Here is a 17,647-nt window from a genome sequence, read left to right as displayed (position 1 = left end):
GCGGGAAGACCACCATCTGGAGGGGCCCGGCAACGGAGATGACAGGCTCGCGAACAGCCTCACACCTCCGACGACCTCCCCCTTGATGGAGATCCTCGAGGGCAGACTGAACACAGCCCCGACACTGCTTTCTGGTTCCCACAGTGGGAGCAGCGCTTAACTGACTCCAACAGAGCTGCCATGTGTCCAGCTGAGAGAGCCACAGCTACAGTAGGTAAAATGAAAGGAGTTTGTCCTCAAATAGCTTATGGCTATTGCAGCTTAAGGGGGACACTAGTGATGTTTGGTGAAAGTTAGGAAGAGAGTGCTGATATGAACTGTAAATGGGGAGAGGAAGATGTTCATGGTGGCGAGTAAGGAAGGTGACCAAGGGACAGAATTCTGGTGCTGGTGGACAAAGGGCTATTTAGAAATTGACCACAGAGGTGAAGAGCAGAGAATGACACAGGGACAGAACCCACGGAGACAGGATGAGAACAGAGCCCAGGGACAGTGCCCACAGGCAGATGATCATGATTTGATTTTTTGGAAAAACAAACAAAAGTGCTAGCCAAAACTGGCAAAACTTGCATGGGGGGGGGGGGGGGGGATCCTGTGCATTCCTGCTACAAGCACATCTTTTAACAGGACATTTTCTGTTGTGGGAAGAACTGTGGAAGATAGGTGACAGACAATCCTGACATTGTTCATGACTTATTATTAGGGGTGGTCGATCAAAAATTGTAATCGTGCAATTAATCGCACTCAATCATGGCATGCATTTTGGGCACATACTTTTCCATTAAATTTTTTTTTTTTTTTTATGTTGACCCAAACATTCTTTTGAACACATGCTTAGTGTGGCTGATTATCCTTCACAACATGCTATTCAATTAGGGGTTGGCAGTGGTTAAAAATGTTAATCAAAATTAACTATAGTATTAAAAATTGTAATCATATGATTAGTTGTACCTCTGGGCTGGATGGCTTTGGTACTAGTAAATTCCCAATGCATGGATTTTTTTAAAACCTGCTATATATAATGAAAAGTTGCGTACACACACTTCCTTCCCACAGGACACTACTCACACAAGAATTTAATGGTACATTTAAAAAAACTCCAGTCGGCTCTCTTTCTCTGGGTTAGAGCCACAGCACTGCAGGCAAGGAAGCAACAGAAGTTGGAACTTGGAACACTGGTGCACACATGTAAAACTTATCTCTGATTCACTGGCACTTGTGTGCTGAGAGGTCGCCATATGCACGCACCAGTAGGTCAGGTGACATCTGATGCTTGTGCCTGCTGTGTCAAAGCTGAGGTCTGCGCATCAGCCTGGGAGCAGAAAGGATTAACAGTAACATAGTAAGTGACAGCAGATAAAAATCTGTACGGTCCAGTCTGCCTAATAGTCACGCTCATTATCAATTCATAATTAAATCAACAATGAACATATTATATACTTGATTATGGTCTCTCTTTGGCGTTTCTGGGAAATAGACCATGGAACTCCGCCTGACCCTATCCTTATGTTCCAACTGCTGGAGTTGTCGAAGCCCACTCCAGCCTATTTGTCTTCTCATTTGCAGTAAACTTACCTTAAAAGCCTGTCCAGTACTGTCCTCATGTTCCAGCCACTAAAGTTGCTATCTAAGTCCATTCTAAACCACTGTCATCTATGAGACAGCCCATACAAGTTGGCCCTAGTTCATCACAGCCAGAGTCACCATCTAAGCATCATTCGACACATCCATACACACGCAGCCATTTAAGTTTAGGCTTTTTATAACTTCATTTTTCTAATTAGAGTCCCTCTGTGTTCATCCCATTCCTTTTTGACATCTGTCACCATTTGTATCTGTATCACCTCCTTAATGGAGACTTTCCGCATCTGTGCTGTTAAAGCAAGGAGGAGGAGACAGCACTCAAAGAACTTGGTACTCAGTAAGTGAGAGGCTGGCAGAAGTGCAGCGTACACTTCCATGGGAACCCTGCAGGAACGGCTTCCGTCCCTGCCGGTTCCACAGGATTCCCGCAAACCCCATTCCCATGCAAGTCTCTAATATACACCCAAGTGTCTCCCCCTTCTGCTATTAAACATGTTACCCCTGACACATGGACACCCATTTCTCTCCTCTCCTGCTGCTGACGCTGTCCCACTGCTACATTATGCCAAGGTGAAATAGGATAGGCAGGGGAGAAAAAGCAATGCTGGACAACAGACAAGGGTTAAAATTTTTGATAATGATTAAAAAATGTAATCATAGTTAACATAAAAAAATAATCTCATTAATAGTGCACTAAATGCCCATCCCTACTTATAAATACATAGATTAAAAATCATAATGTTTTACAGGGCATATTTCTCCCCCACTAGGGCATACAGAGCAGGTTGTATTTTGTACTTCTGGAAATTTTACTGCTACTACTATTAAACATTTCTATAGCGCTACTAGACTTATGCAGCGCTGTACAAATTAACATGAAAAGACAGTCCCTGCTCAACAGAGCTTACAATCTAAATTTTAACAGGGTGGATTAGGGTTCCTTGGTCAGATATTGTTAGGGTTGGAAAGGATTATTATAGTTGCTCATTGCTATTCTTGTTTTCTAACTGTGATTTATAAACCACAGTTGTACAGAATATTATTCATTTTTATATAGTTTAATAAAAAGATTTAAATATAAAATCTTAATATAAAATCTTAAAGTATTCAAGACCTGTGCAGATGAAGACAGAGCCCGTGAAGATGGGATGGGCCAGGGGCATGGATGCAGACAGAGCCCACAGGGGACAAACTTTGTTCCTGTCATCATGAAGAGTCTGAGAGGAGGAGAGTTGGAAGACCCCACGTCACAAAAAAAAAAAAAATCTGCTCTGGCAATACAACTGCATGCAACACGTTAGCCCGGTAGTATGCACCATTTTTAAATGCAACTGTAAGCATTTATATCCCACATTTTCTCACCTCTTTGCAGGCTAAATGTGGCTTACAATACATCATGAATAGTGGAAATATATAAGAAAATATACAATTAGTTTACAGAAGGATCTTGGGTAATATGAGGTGTAAAAATGACTTATCAACTGTATAAGAAACCTCTGTGTAGAAGCTCAATACATGGTTCTAACTGGCAGCTTATTACGTTCTATTAGTTCAATTTGGACCTTTGCTGCTGCACGATAGGAATATCAAAGTGGAGCACAAATTTCAAAAGAAAACAAAGTAATGATATCATATTCTTCACCAAAACAAATACCATACAAATCTATTATCCATCATCAAAAGAGCAAAATGACTAGAAATACACAGAAGTCCTACCAAAATTATACAATTTAAAATACAATCAGACTAAACATAGTGAACATTCAAAAGAATTGTCCCTCACACGAAAGAAAAGACAGAAGAAAATCCCCACTGGCTTTTGTAACACCTTCCCTATAACACAAAGCTCTACAAGGTCTCACAAATGCTACTGCTGAAAGCCGAAAAGTAACATAAGCGTTACGGGAATTTTAAGAAACGCCTCTCCAAGAGAATGACAACCTCCGAACTACCACTCAAAAACAATCGCATCAAACACCGACACACACTTACCTCCTGTCCCGAACCCTACAATCAGTCTCCGTCTCACACGCCGAGCAAACAGCCGTTCCTGTTTGCCCACCCTAACAATGACGTCACATCCGCAGTTTAAACAGCCCGCCAATCAAGTGATAGACAGCGGGAAGCAAAGAATTGTTACCGCTAGCTAGAGACAAAAGGAGGTTCAATGAAAATTCCTGACCTTGCCTAGAGACAAGCGAAGATTTGAGATGCGTGAAGGTCGACTGCTGTGCTGGGATTTTCGTCCCTCTATAACCAATCCGCATGCGCAGAACAAGCCGCCTTCAAACTGTATTAGAGTGGCGGAAGTGATGGCTGGTTGGAGCTGAAATTGAGATTTACCTGTTTTAAGAGGTAGCAGCAAAGGGGATTTTCGGTTTGTTGGGTTACTTACAGCACTGGAAAGGCTAGCACGCGTTAATAAGGTACTTTTAGCGCCTTAGTTGTGCTGCCGATGTAATTGTGAAAAAGGGGGTTCAGACCCAATGTCCACATACGCTATGCTGGCAGAGATTGTGGATAAAAAGGAGACACATGGATAAAAAGGGCTATTAAGTAACAGAAGCCCTTAATTGTTGGGAGGATTTGCTTGGAACGTTATTTTAAGACTCCAGAAAAATAAGGACATTTTGCTGTGGACTCTCCCTTCCAAGGGGAGAGTGTGAGCCTGGAGCAGAGTAGAGAAGTTACTGTAATCCGTAATACGTCCCCTCTTTTCCTGGCCCGCCCAAGCACGGGCGTAGCCAGACAGATTTTGGGTGGGCCTAGGCAAGAAGTGGGTGGGCACCAAATGTTCTCTCCTCCACCCCCATATCAAAAAAATATCTCAGCTGGTGGGAAAATGCTTCTCTCCAGTCTCCACCTTGGTAGTCTGCAGCACGCATGCGCTGAAAACTTGAGCATATATTGTGGAGAGCAGCATTTTCATTACCATGTGCTACTGTTGGATGGGCCTGAGCCCTAAGTGGGTGGGCCCCGGCCCACCTGTGGCTATGCCACTGTGCCCAAGATTTTCCTGGCTCCATGGTTCTTCATCCTTTTTTTCTGCAGATTAAGCTCTGCTAAGTAGTATTATTGTTCTTTTATTGTTTAACTTGTATTTAGATGATATGTATGACCATAAGAACTTGTCTAAAGGCTTTCCCTGTCACTTTTAGAGGGATTCATGCAGTGACAGAATTTCAGTTGTCTTTGCATTTTTGCATTTTCAAAACTGGAGAGGTAATAAAGAGTAGTGGTGTTGCTAGATAGAAACATTAGGGAACAAGCCAAAATGACATTTCTGCATATCACACCCTTTCCTTCTACATATTTTAAATAACTATAAAAGATGCTTTAAAAAACAAGTTTATTTACTTAAGTATTTGTACTCCACATTTTCCATCCTGGTGGTAAGTTCAATGTGGTTTACAGTTAACTTATGTAGACAAGTATCGAAGTTGTTGGGGGTGGGACGCAATCCTTATTCAGTTCAGTTTGTGATCATTTGCTTTGGTGTGTTAGCCAGGATCTCCTGGTTATGCGATTTCGGCGGAAAGGAATTGCCTGAAGAGATGAGCGTTCATATGTTTTTGGAATGCTAGATAGTTCTCCATGTGTTTTAAGTCTTTCGGTAGAGAGTTCCAGGTTTTGGTGCAGATGTATGTAAAGTTGGTTGTAGGTGTAGAATTGTATCGTAGGCCTTATAAGTACATAAGTACATAAGTAGTGCCATACTGGGAAAGACCAAAGGTCCATCTAGCCCAGCATCCTGTCACCGACAGTGGCCAATCCAGGTCAAGGGCACCTGGCACGCTCCCCAAACGTAAAAACATTCCAGACAAGTTATACCTAAAAATGCGGAATTTTTCCAAGTCCATTTAATAGCGGTCTATGGACTTGTCCTTTAGGAATCTATCTAACCCCTTTTTAAACTCCGTCAAGCTAACCGCCCGTACCACGTTCTCCGGCAACGAATTCCAGAGTCTAATTACACGTTGGGTGAAGAAACATTTTCTCCGATTCGTTTTAAATTTACCACACTGTAGCTTCAACTCATGCCCTCTAGTCCTAGTATTTTTGGATAGCGTGAACAGTCGCTTCACATCCACCCGATCCATTCCACTCATTATTTTATACACTTCTATCATATCTCCCCTCAGCCGTCTCTTCTCCAAGCTGAAAAGCCCTAGCCTTCTCAGCCTCTCTTCATAGGAAAGTCGTCCCATCCCCACTATCATTTTCGTCGCCCTTCGCTGTACCTTTTCCAATTCTACTATATCTTTTTTGAGATACGGAGACCAGTACTGAACACAATACTCCAGGTGCGGTGTAGTGTTAAGTAGCATCTTGCATTCTTGTTTATTTTGAGTATTGGTAAATATATTAGGCCTGTCATGTATTCTGAAGTGAGGCCATAGATAGTTTTATGGGCTACGGTACATATCGAAGTGTATTCATGCTTTGGTGGGTAGCCAATATAAGTTTTGGAGTAGTGGTATCACACTGTCGAATTGTTTTTTTTTTTCAAATATAAGTCTTGTTACTGTGTTTTGTGCTGTTTGTAGTTTTTTTTTTTTTATGTTCCTTCCATCCTGCTTATATTCCGTTGTAGTAGTCCGCATGGCTGAGGACTATGGTTTGGACAAGTGTGCGGAATGCGTCTTTGGGGAGATAGTTTTATTTTTTATATGCTTCAGTGTATTTAATGAATAGAATTAAACAAAACATAGAAAAGAAAATAAGATGTTACCTTTGAAAGCTAATTAAAAATATATTAAGTTAGTCCAATAAAAAAAGGTAGCACCTTTCTTCTACAGATCAGAAATGAGCAAATGTTGACTAATATCAGAATATATAAGTGAAACACAAAAGCATTCTAATGACAGTCTCGAAGGAAGAGGAGAGGGTAGGGTAGGTGAGAAACAGGGAGAACTGGGTAAACTAATCAAAAAAAGGTACTAATAAAAAAAAAAAAGGTGCAATCTTGTTTTCTATGTTTTGTTTTATTTGCTTTTATTACCTTTAACAATGGACTAACACAACTATCACACCACTTTAATGTATAAAGAAACCCCCACTTAGTTTTTCAGTCACCTGATGTAGAGGAGTGTGGTAGCCATGTTAGTCCACTCTTAAGGTTATCAATAAAATCATAAGAGATCTACAACCTATACTCCAGGAGGATGAATTACTGAAAGAGATATTCCCATCCCCACCAGTACTGGCTTTCCATCAGCCACCCAACTTAAAACACAAGCTAATCAGAAGTAAACTTCCATCACAGACTGAAAAGGAACAGAAGGGCACACTTCCCTGTAATTTATCCAGTTGCAAACTATGCCAAAATATTTCACAGGACCCCACAGTCATCCACAAAGGAAAGATATTCAACATAAAGGGATTTTTCACTTGCTCATCTTCCAATGTGGTATATATCATTCAGTGTAAAAAATGTAACGAAGTATGCTATATTGGAGAAACAGGCCAGATGCTTAAGACAAGATTCAATTTACATAGACATCACATGAACAATACTGATGCCAGTAGGGCTCCCACCCCTGTTGGTCAGCATTTTACAGGACCAGGATACTGTACCAGTGACTTCACAGTGAGAATCCTGAAAGGTAACTTTAAAACCATACAAGAACGTAAGACCTTTGAAGTCAGAATGATTGAATATTTTAACACCCAACAGAAAGGACTTAACAAGGATCTGGGGTTCCTAGCCCATTATAAACCATAAAGCTGTATGTCTCTGTTGATCACCCCACCCCTCACCTATCCAAACCCCATCCTGTTAGAATATCAATGATATGCTTTGATGTCCCCATGCATTCCTCCCACCCTGTCAGACTGTCATAGTAATGCTTGAATGTTTTCACTTATATACACTGTCAGCTAACACATTTGCTTATTTCCGATCTGACGAAGAAGGGCAACCTTCGAAAGCTAATCAAGAAATGTATTAAGTTATGTCCAATAAAAAAGGTATCATCTTATTTTCTTTTCCATGTTTTATTTTGTCTGATTTCTATCAGTCACCTGATAAAACTAACATTCAATGGAACAGAATCTCGAGCCCCACAACTTTGTAGCAGATTCTTAACATTCCCCCAACACTCAAGCTAGAATATTTCCCCTTACAATTAACTGTAGAAATTATTTAAAAAATGTTAAAACTGTGGTATAGGAACAACACACTTTCCACTACCAAATACTTTGTGAACTAACATGCAGCCCTTCAAAATGATACTCGGAACCTATATAGCAACCACCACTAACTCCTAGGACTAAAAGTGTAAGAATCCTACCTATGAGAAGGCAACACTGCAAATGCTACACCAGATCCTAGAATACCTGTGTTCCTCCTACCTATTGGGGACACCAAACAAATGAGAATACTTCACACTAACAGAATCCTTCACCTCGATCACACACTTAGAAGATGTAAAGATCATTATCTAATACAGAATAAAGAACCACAAATATGCAAAGAGGAATAAGAAACATGAGGATAGCGTACTTATGATTGATTTGACCCTGACGCTGCTACTGCGAAATATGCTGCATGTCGGTCAGTTTGAATAATAATAACATCAAACTGCTATCAGCCACCAAGAAAAGCTAAATTATTTTTTAATTAAATTTTTGAGAATTAAAGTATTAAAGAGTAAATGTTGAGGAAGGTGGAGTGGACCGATGAGGAGCCAATGCGCATTAGAGTTGAGAGCATTCGTGCCTTCTGACAAATAAAGCGCTGGTACAATATGCATTGTGCTACTGAGGTCCTTTAGTTACAATAAAAAAAAGTCACAAATAGAATGTGAGAAATTTTGAATTTTAATTTGAAAAAAATATAGAAAAATAACAGATACAAGGGAAGACGTATTGTTAATGCTTGAAAATTGATGGCGCTGGGCAAATATTTTGAATACTAGATGTAAATACTTAGCCTCCGCCTATTTGAACTTATGTCATAATTTTATTGAGTCCATACGTCAGAATTAACATATAGCCCTGCATCCCAACCAGTTGGATCTGCCGTCATTGCGATGATCAAGCTGCATTATTCCTGGATAAATAATACCAGCTCAAAGGTGGCATCATTTTTCCTAGCCACGAGCATTGGGTCACAAAGCCACGGCCTAATGGTCCTTGGCCACTTCGTTAAGGGCCAGACATTAGTTATTCCTCCCACCCCGATATCCAATTTCCCTCTCTCTCCTCCCAACCACTCTCCCATAAGCCCCTGTCCCCCAGGCCTACTATCACTAATCCCTGGGGTCTACTGGGTACAGAGCGGGATTGATCCCTTGCATTAGCACTCCTGCGACGCCTAGCAGCACCAGCATCAACAGGGGTAGGAGTGAATGAGGATTACTCCTGCTCTTTACCCATTAGACCTGAGGGTTTAAAAATGGCCCGGGGGATGCTTGGGAGGAGAGGAGGCCCTTTGGGGGTAGGGGATTGGATATTTGGGGGGGGGGGAGCTAACTAAAGCCCAGCCTCTTTGATATGTAAACCAGAAGTATTGTTCCTGGGCAGTATGAATAGCACAACTTGCAAGGTTGATTGCAGGCTGCATTATTCATATTTCACAGAAGTGTCAAACTTATTGTATTTACTACTACTACTACTACTTGACATTTCTAAAGCACTACTAGGGTTACGCAGCTCTGTACAATTTAACATAGAAGGACAGTCCCTGCTCAAAGTATTTAGATACTGCAGGTTGTTACCTCCTGTGGGAAATTAAGCTGCAGTAAAAGCCCATTTTTTACCATACCTTAAGTAAGTATCCTCCTTAGTGTCATACATTCCAGCTCATCAATCATTACACCAATTCTATCATTTGCAGATACACAATTTGAAGTATGGGATATTTTTCTTTTGTTTTCACAACTAGCTTAGTAGTTCACCAGTGGTAATTTGGAATCAGTCATATTGTCTGCTTTTTATTTAAATGTACCTAGGCTACTTCAGCTTTTTTTCCCCTGCCTCTCAACATTTTCTATGTTGTCCGTATTCATTGAAGATACTTCATTCCAAATCGTGAACTCTTGAGAGCAGAGTTTGAATTAGATCGAGGGGAAAGCTGACAGTTGAGCTGCTTCATAAATGTTAGTTCCAGCAGCCTGGTTCCACACTGGTTGAAGTAGAGCCCATCCTGTTTGAAAAGGTTGTTCTTCCCTAAGCACATAGAATCAAACAGGATAAAGAGCCGGCAGGAAATAAAGGTGCTCAGTTTAAAACACATAGACTTACATAGTAACCTATGTAACTTTGTAAGTCTATATGCTTTGAAAATGAGCTTCAAAATGTACTGTGGAAGATTACCCAGATCCCAAGAAATTTAAAGCCCTCTTTCCTGCACCATTGTGTCATCCATCTATTAAGATTATGGAGCTCAGCTTGCTTCTGGAGTCCTATATGTGCAACTCAGACCATTTCTGAGAATGTTACCTAGAAATCCAGAACCTTCATTTCCTGCCTAAGAAACCTAAATTTAGCTTCCAGGGCTTTCCTGTATCCTATCCCATGTGCACCATGACAATCTGCTGATCTCTAGCATACTCTAAAAATCCTTTGTGGGTGATGCTTGAGATCTGCTACCTAGCCACCAGGCAGGCAAGTTGTCAAGCAATCTTCATGTCTACCAGCCACCCAGAAATCTACATGCCTAGGGATCATATTGCCAACTATAATGACTGTTCTCTTGGGCACACACCCCTGGAGACATATCCTCAGTGGAAGAGGATAATGAATCACCTGGAGGGTAAGTCATAAATAGAGAATTATGTACCACCACCACATAAAGGCAATACTCTTTTCAATTTACCTTGGTCCTTCAAGGGAGCACTTGGCTGCCAAACTGAAGGTGGGACTGTTCTGCTATGTTGCTGAAAGTTTCCTCTTATGTTGAAGGGATCAGACTATCTAGATGAGAAGATGTGTGTGGGTATCTGGTGCAATATGCTCCTGACTTGCATAGATAATCATGTATATGGCATTCAGGGCTAGATTCTATATATCACGCTTAAAAAATGGGTGCCAAAAAAAAGAAATACACCTAGGAGTATTATGTAAGTATGCCTAAATTTTTGCGCAGTTTATAGACTATGCTGAGCGCCCGTCTGCGCAACTAAATTTAGTCACGGGCAGTTACGCCAAGTAAAACTCGGTGTAAATACTGACACCTAAATTAGGCACAGACCGGGTACACATTCTACTGTATAACAAGGCTCATAAATTTTAGAAACGCCTATGACCCATCCATTCCATTCCCATGGCCATGCCCCCTTTTCAACTATGCAACTTAGAACTTAAGTGCATCACATTACAGAATGTTTAAACAGTTGTGCATGTAAATTTTAATTAATGACAGTTGGTGTCAGTAATTGGCAATTAGCACTGATTGACATGTTAACTAATTAAGTTGTATTCTGGATTTGCACATGCAACCTAAGTCGTGCTATATAGAATCTGGGGGTCAATGCATAAGACTGGATACCCCCAAACCTTGCTAGATTGCTGACTGTATTTGATATGTTGAATTGTTAAACAAATTTTAAGTTATTTAATTTTTGTTTCAACAATCTTCAGTAGGGCTACAGTTTCTATGGCCTATTGATGTCAGAACTGTTCAGCCATTACCATGTCATGTAAACACATGCAAGTGGCTATGGAACAAAATGTAATTTTTTGTATTTTTTATTTTTACCTTGATTCATTCACTTTCTTTTAGTTTAGGATGGTGCCTTCCTTGGAACCTACAGCCAGAAGGCTCTTTAAAGGAATTTTATGTTTGGAATTTGCTGGAGTGGTGGGAGCATATTACGTATTTCATAAAATGAACACAAATCAAGGTAACATCACTGTGTCTTGGTAGTTTGTTTTCTTTTTTTCTTTTTCAAGCATTAGTTTGAGATAAATTACCTTATGTCATGGTTGTACAACCTGATTTTCAAGAGATACTCCTCGCTCCTCAGGGAACTTTTTGTGATCCTGATAGATTTTTAAAGTTGATCACAATATTTTGTGTCTAGCCTTCTGAAAACCTGGCCTACTTTTCCAGAATTCCTTGGAGAGAATTCAGGTAGAATGGAGCATAAACTTCCACTGCTCAGTAGGATGTAATTCTCTTAGGATCTGTACTATCTCCCACCTTTAATAATTACTGAAGTCTATCAACAACTGTCAGTTACACATTATCACACCAATATTGCTGAAAGATTCCCAGTGTCCTTAGCATTACTGTATATCACAAGCTAACTGATTTTTCTATATGTCATGTGGCCCAATCTTTACGTCATCACCCACACGTATTAAAACAGCCTGGCTTCTGCACCCTATACTGAGTCATGGCCCCTCCCAAGGTAATTTACTTGGACGGACACTGCTCAGCTGTTTCTGAATGTGCACAGCTGTAGCCCAGGGCACTTATCCTGAATTTTTCACTCTGCCTGGGTGTGCTTGATTGGTCTGATTATGAGCTCCGCTCTGTCCTTTAACTGGCCAGTTTAACAGTCAGAACTCCTGTCCTTTTAGTGCCTATACGGACAGTTTCTTAGAGCCTGAGCATACATAGGCCCATTGCCCATGCAATTCTGTTACTCTGCTATGACCTGCACCCACCCCCAGCTGCATTTCATGTCTCTCCTGAAAGCCAGGAAATTTTTTCCCAGGCCACACCATGTGGACTTCCTTTTTGACTTGAATGTCTATCTTCAGATCAGTCCTATACAGCCTCTCTCTCCTTTACGTTCGGAAGAAACTGATTAACTCTTCCTCCAGATCAGCTTCCTAGCAAGTAAGTAACGAGCTCTGCAAGATTTACTGTATTGATGGTTTTTAAACTGGGAAGTGCCCCCCTTACTCAATAGTATATAATATTTTAAAAAATGGGAGCTAAATATCTTTAAAATATTTGAAAAAATTATAGACCTCAGAGCTAAATGCGTCCATCAGAATGCAAGTTCAAACAGGAGGCTACAGCTTACTCTGTCATAGGTCACAGACACAATATAATAGCAAAAAAAAACAAAAAAAAAAAACTCCACCTTGAAAAATCGTAAAATGCAGAGAAAAACACCATCAAACAAAAATATTAACCCAGTACATAAATATTGCCACACTGGGACAGACCAAAGGTCCCAAGCCCAGCATCCTGTTTCCAACAGTGGCCAATCCAGCTCACAAATACCTGGCAAGATACCGAAAAAGTTCAATACATTTTATGCTGCTTATCCCAGAAATAAGCAGTGGATTTTCCCCAAGTCAATTTAATAATGGTCTATGGACTTTTCCTTTAGGAAGCTGTCCAGACCTTTTTTTAAACCCCACTAAGCTAACCTCCTTTACCATATTCTCTGGCAACGAATTCCATGTTTAATTACATGTTTTAAATTTACTACTTTGTAGCTTCATCGCATGCCCCCCTAGTACTATTATTTTTGGAAAGAGTAAACAAATGATTCATATCTACCCGTTCCTCTCCACCCATTATTTTATAGACCTCTATCATATCTCCCCTCAGCTGTCTTTTCTCCAAGCTAAAGAGCCCTAGATGCTTCAGCCTTTCCTCATAGGGAAGTCGTCCCATCCCCTTTATCATAAATGGGTAATTGGACGTCCATCTCTCAGAGAAGTCCAAATCAATATAATCGAAACCCGATTTTGGACATCTCTAACTGAAGTCCGTCGCAAGGACGTCCACATTTCAAGGGGGCGTATCGGAGGCGTGGTGAAGGCGGGACTTGGGCGTTCCTAAGACTTGGACATTTGACCATAATCAAAAAAAGCAGAGACGTCCATGACTACAACTTGGACGTTTTCACCCAGACCTGTTTTTATTACGAATAAGGCACAAACAGGTACCCGGAATGACCAGTTGACCACTGGATCGAATCGTGGATGACCTCCCCTTACTCCCCCAGTGGTCACTAACCCCCTCCCACCCTCAAAAAAACATTATTAAAAATATTACTTGCCAGCCTCTATGCCAGCCTCAGATGTCATACTCAGGTCTATGAAAGCACAGGCAGGTCCCTGGAGCAGTTTTAATGGGTGCAGTGCACTTCAGGTGGACCCAGGCACATACCCCCCTTACCTGTTACATTTGCGGAGGAAACAGCAAGCCCTCCAAAACCCACCAGAAACCCTTTGTACCCACATCTAGGTGCCCCCCTTCACCCTTAAAGGCTATGGTAGTGGTGTACAGTTGGGGGTAGTGGGTTTTGGTGGGCTCAGCACACAAGGTAAGGGAGCTATGTACCTTGGAGCATTTTATGAAGTCCATTGCAGTTCCCCCTAGGGTGCCCAGTTGCTGTCCTGGCATGTCAGGTGGACATTGTAAGCTCTTTGAGCAGGGACTGTTTTTCTTCTATGTTTGTGCAGCACTGCGTACGCTTTGTAGCGCTATATAAATGCTAAATAGTAGTAGTACTAGGCTCCTCCCACGTCCAAATGGCTTGCATTTGGACGTTTTTGACTTGGACGTCTTTGGTTTCGAAAATCACCGAAACTCAAAGACGTCCAAATCTAAGGACATCCTTGGTATTTTCGAAACGAAAGATGGACGTCCATCTTTTTTTCGAAAATATGCTTTTCTCCGCCTCCTTATTTGGACGTTTTACAAAGATGTCCAAATCCCAACTTAGACGTTTCTTTTGAAAATGCCCCTCTGTATATTTTTTGAGATGCGGTGACCAGAATTGAACACAGTATTTGAGGTGCGGTCGCACCATAGACCAATACAAAGGCATTATAATGTCCTTGGTTTTGTTTTCCATTCCTTTCCTAATAGTGCCTAACATTCTATTTGCTTTCTTAGTCGCCGTAGCACACTGAGCAAAGGGTTTCAGTGTATCATCAACAACGCCACCAAGATCCCTTTCTTGGTCAGTGATTCCTAACATGGAACCTTGCATTACGTACAGTAGGGAAAGCATAAATAAACAAATCCTGGTCTTCCAATAAACATGCATCAAACGTTTCTCAGTCTTTAATCCATAAAGTGAAAGGTAGATTTCAAGGGTTCACTTATCTCATATTATGTCTCCATTGGATAGAAGATGCGTCCATGCAGATACACTGGACTGCCCTTACTCCCCATTCCCAGAGAAAGTTGCTAAAAGTATTTCACAGAAAAAAAAGCAGTGGCAGCAGGAAGTGACATCACCACTTGGGAATGGATGTCTAGCAGCTAAGCTGTACTGGAGTACTGCTATAAATTAAGCTTACCTACTCCCCACTCCTTTGCTTCTTTTTGCTGTGAACAACAGCAAACCATGTCCACCCACAAGAGGCTGGAGAAGTATAAATTTATGGCTGCTCAAGGTAACAGATCCCAAATCACGCTGTCTAAAAGCTCAGGGGCCCGCAACAGAATGGCTGCCATGGATTCTGAATTGGAGGAGGTGATCAGCGATGGTAAGCTCTCAGACAGCAAAGTGGCGGCATGGTTTTAGGAATTAAAATCTTACATCCAGGCAGTGCAGACTGATATTAAAACAGCAGTAGTCGAGCTGCATTCGGAAGTGGGAGATATCGGCAACTGCATTGAACAGGCAGAAGAGAAATTAGTTGGTTTGGACACATCACTGCGCACATTAGAGAAAGATTTGCAGAGGGGAAATAAACACTGTGACAAGAATTACAGGGGACTATGGAAGATCTCAAAAACCGTTCGAGGTGCTGCCATCTGCATTTTTTTTTTGATTTTATAGAAGTCTTTATTGAACATTGCAAAAGCAATACAATAATCACTCAATGCACGACTCAATACAATTGTACAGTATCCAACAAGCTTTACATGAGTGTGTAACAGTAATACCTTCCAATCAATGACAATGTTAAAATAAACAGCAATTCTACTCCAAGTTTTTTTAATTTTTTAAACTTATAACTTCCCTTATCCTACTGCCCCTCCCCCCTCCCCCCTCACCTTCCCGAATGCTCTGTCATCATACTGATTAGTCTGAACAATTTTTTAGAAAGGGTTCCCACACCCTTTCCCATGCAGGCAGTGTTTTAGCTCTCTGGGCAGTCAATCTCTCCATTTCACATATGTAGCGCACCTTAGTGTTCCACCTCACCATTGAGGGTACTAAAGGTGACTTCCAGTGTTGTGCTAAATTCAAACGGGCTGCATGCAGAGATCCTCTCAACAGAAGCCACTGATCTGAGGTGAAACCTATTGGTCGCTGCCCAAATAAAAAGGTTAGAGGATGCCACCTCACAGATTTACCTACCCACTTCTGAGTACGTGCTTGTATCCCCTTCCAGTAAGCCTTGGCTTTGGGACAAGACCACCAAATGTGCCCCATTGTCCCCTCTCCCCCACAGTTTCTCCAACATTCCTTAGGCACTTTAGCATACATGTGGTGCAATCGAACCGGGGTCAGATACCATCTATACATTACTTTAATAGCGTTCTCTTGCATATTCACTGCTCGAGCTGATTTCAAAATCTTTTTCTCCAGTGTGACCCAGTCCGCCTCCGGTAATGTGAAATGTAGTTCTTGCTCCCACCTCCTCCTATGTTGTACATATGGTCTGGCAGTAGCCATCAACTGTGCGTATAAGAAGGATATCAGCCCTCGTTCGATCTTAGAGTCTACACATATTTCCTCCAGTGGGTGCGTATCCCGCTTCAGACTACTTTTGTATGCCTGTGCTGTCAAAAAGTGTTGTACTTGTGTGTAAGCATAGTGATCCGTTTCCCTGAGCCCAAAATCGTCCACCAGCTGTACAAAAGGCACTATTTTCTCCTCTTGATGCATCTGTCCCAGCAAATCCAGTCCCTGATCTGCCCATCTCCTGAAGGTGTTGTTTCCTATGCCTGGCTCAAACATTGGGTTTTCTGCTATGGGAGCTAAGCCCGATACCGGTGGTTGACGTTCTATGAACATAAGATCCCAGTAATAGAACGTGGCCTGTACTGTGGGCGGGAACATGTCAACTCTTCCCCTATATTTCTGAGGTAGCCACATTAAATGAGCTAATTTCCGTGATCCCACTAAATCCTGTTCAATGTCAATCCACAATTTATAACTATCTTTCCTAAACCAGTCCACCGCCGCTCTGGTCTGTGCTGCACAATAGTACCAGAACAGATTTGGCACACCCAGCCCCCCCAGCCTTCTACTTTTGTAAAGAAGAGCCCGTGATAACCTTGGTCTTTTCTGATTCCAAATAAAGCGGATCAACCTATCTTGGAGACCAGAAAAAAAGGCTCGGGGTATTTGTAATGGAAGAACCTGAAATAAATATAAAAGACGGGGCAAGATGTTCATCTTAATCGCCGTGATCCTCCCGAACCACGACAATCCCATATTAGCCCATCTGTCTAAGTCTGTTTGCACCTCCCTCTTCAGAGCTGGGTAATTAGCTTCAAAAAGGCCTGATAGGTCATTCGTGATCTTGACTCCTAAGTAACATATTGCATTCTTCTCCCATTTAAATGCAAAAGATGTCCTCAATGTCTCCATCAATCCCCGTGGGACCCCCACAGCCAAGCCCATAGACTTGCTGGCATTCAATTTGTAACCCGAGACCCGTGTATAGTCCCCTATTTCTTTCATTAAGTTAGGCAAGGAGACCAATGGGTTGGTAAGTGACAGCAGCACATCGTCTGCGAATAGCGCAATTTTATACTCCTGCCCTCTCACCTGCACTCCAGTGATATCGTTATTCTCACGTATAGCTGCTGCCAGAGGTTCCATCGCCAGGGCGAACAGTAATGGAGACAGCGGACACCCCTGTCTAGTTCCACGCCCCAAAGCGAATGTCACTGAATTCCCCCCGTTTACTCGCACACAAGCCCTCGGCAAGGAGTATAAGGCCTGGATCCAGGCTCTAAAATGCTGTCCAATTCCCACTCTATGCAGGACCCTATCTAAATACCCCCAGTGCACCCGGTCAAACGCCTTCTCTGCATCCAGACCGAGTAGCACTGCGGGCCTTGCTTTTTTCTGCGTTGTGTATATAAGGTCTATTGTGCGGCGTATATTATCCATGGCCTGTCTCTTGGCTATGAATCCCACTTGGTCCGGATGGATCAAACTGGGGAGCACCCTCC

At 41.8% G+C, this 17,647-nt stretch overlaps 1 protein-coding gene across 5 annotated transcripts in view; it reads left to right on the top strand.

Moving 5' to 3' along the window:
- The first annotated feature begins 3,693 nt into the window (after positions 1–3,693).
- Positions 3,694–17,647, top strand: part of CEBPZOS (CEBPZ opposite strand) — a 36,944-nt gene continuing 22,990 nt past the window's right edge. For 2 of the 5 annotated variants that reach the window (XM_030200187.1, XM_030200186.1), the window contains exons 1-2: positions 3,696–3,939; positions 11,312–11,432. In XM_030200187.1, the coding sequence (XP_030056047.1) occupies positions 11,318–11,432 (115 nt within the window). In that variant the 5' untranslated portion in view covers positions 3,696–3,939; positions 11,312–11,317. Of the gene's footprint in view, positions 4,011–11,311; positions 11,433–17,647 lie in introns of all 5 variants that reach the window. The other 3 variants (XM_030200189.1, XM_030200185.1, XM_030200188.1) reach the window with 3 other exon arrangements.

The sequence above is a fragment of the Microcaecilia unicolor genome, chromosome 4, assembly GCF_901765095.1.
Source record: "Microcaecilia unicolor chromosome 4, aMicUni1.1, whole genome shotgun sequence".
Taxonomy (NCBI): domain Eukaryota; kingdom Metazoa; phylum Chordata; class Amphibia; order Gymnophiona; family Siphonopidae; genus Microcaecilia; species Microcaecilia unicolor.
Note: the sequence above shows the minus strand (reverse complement) of the source record. Positions and strands in the feature narration are given on the sequence as shown.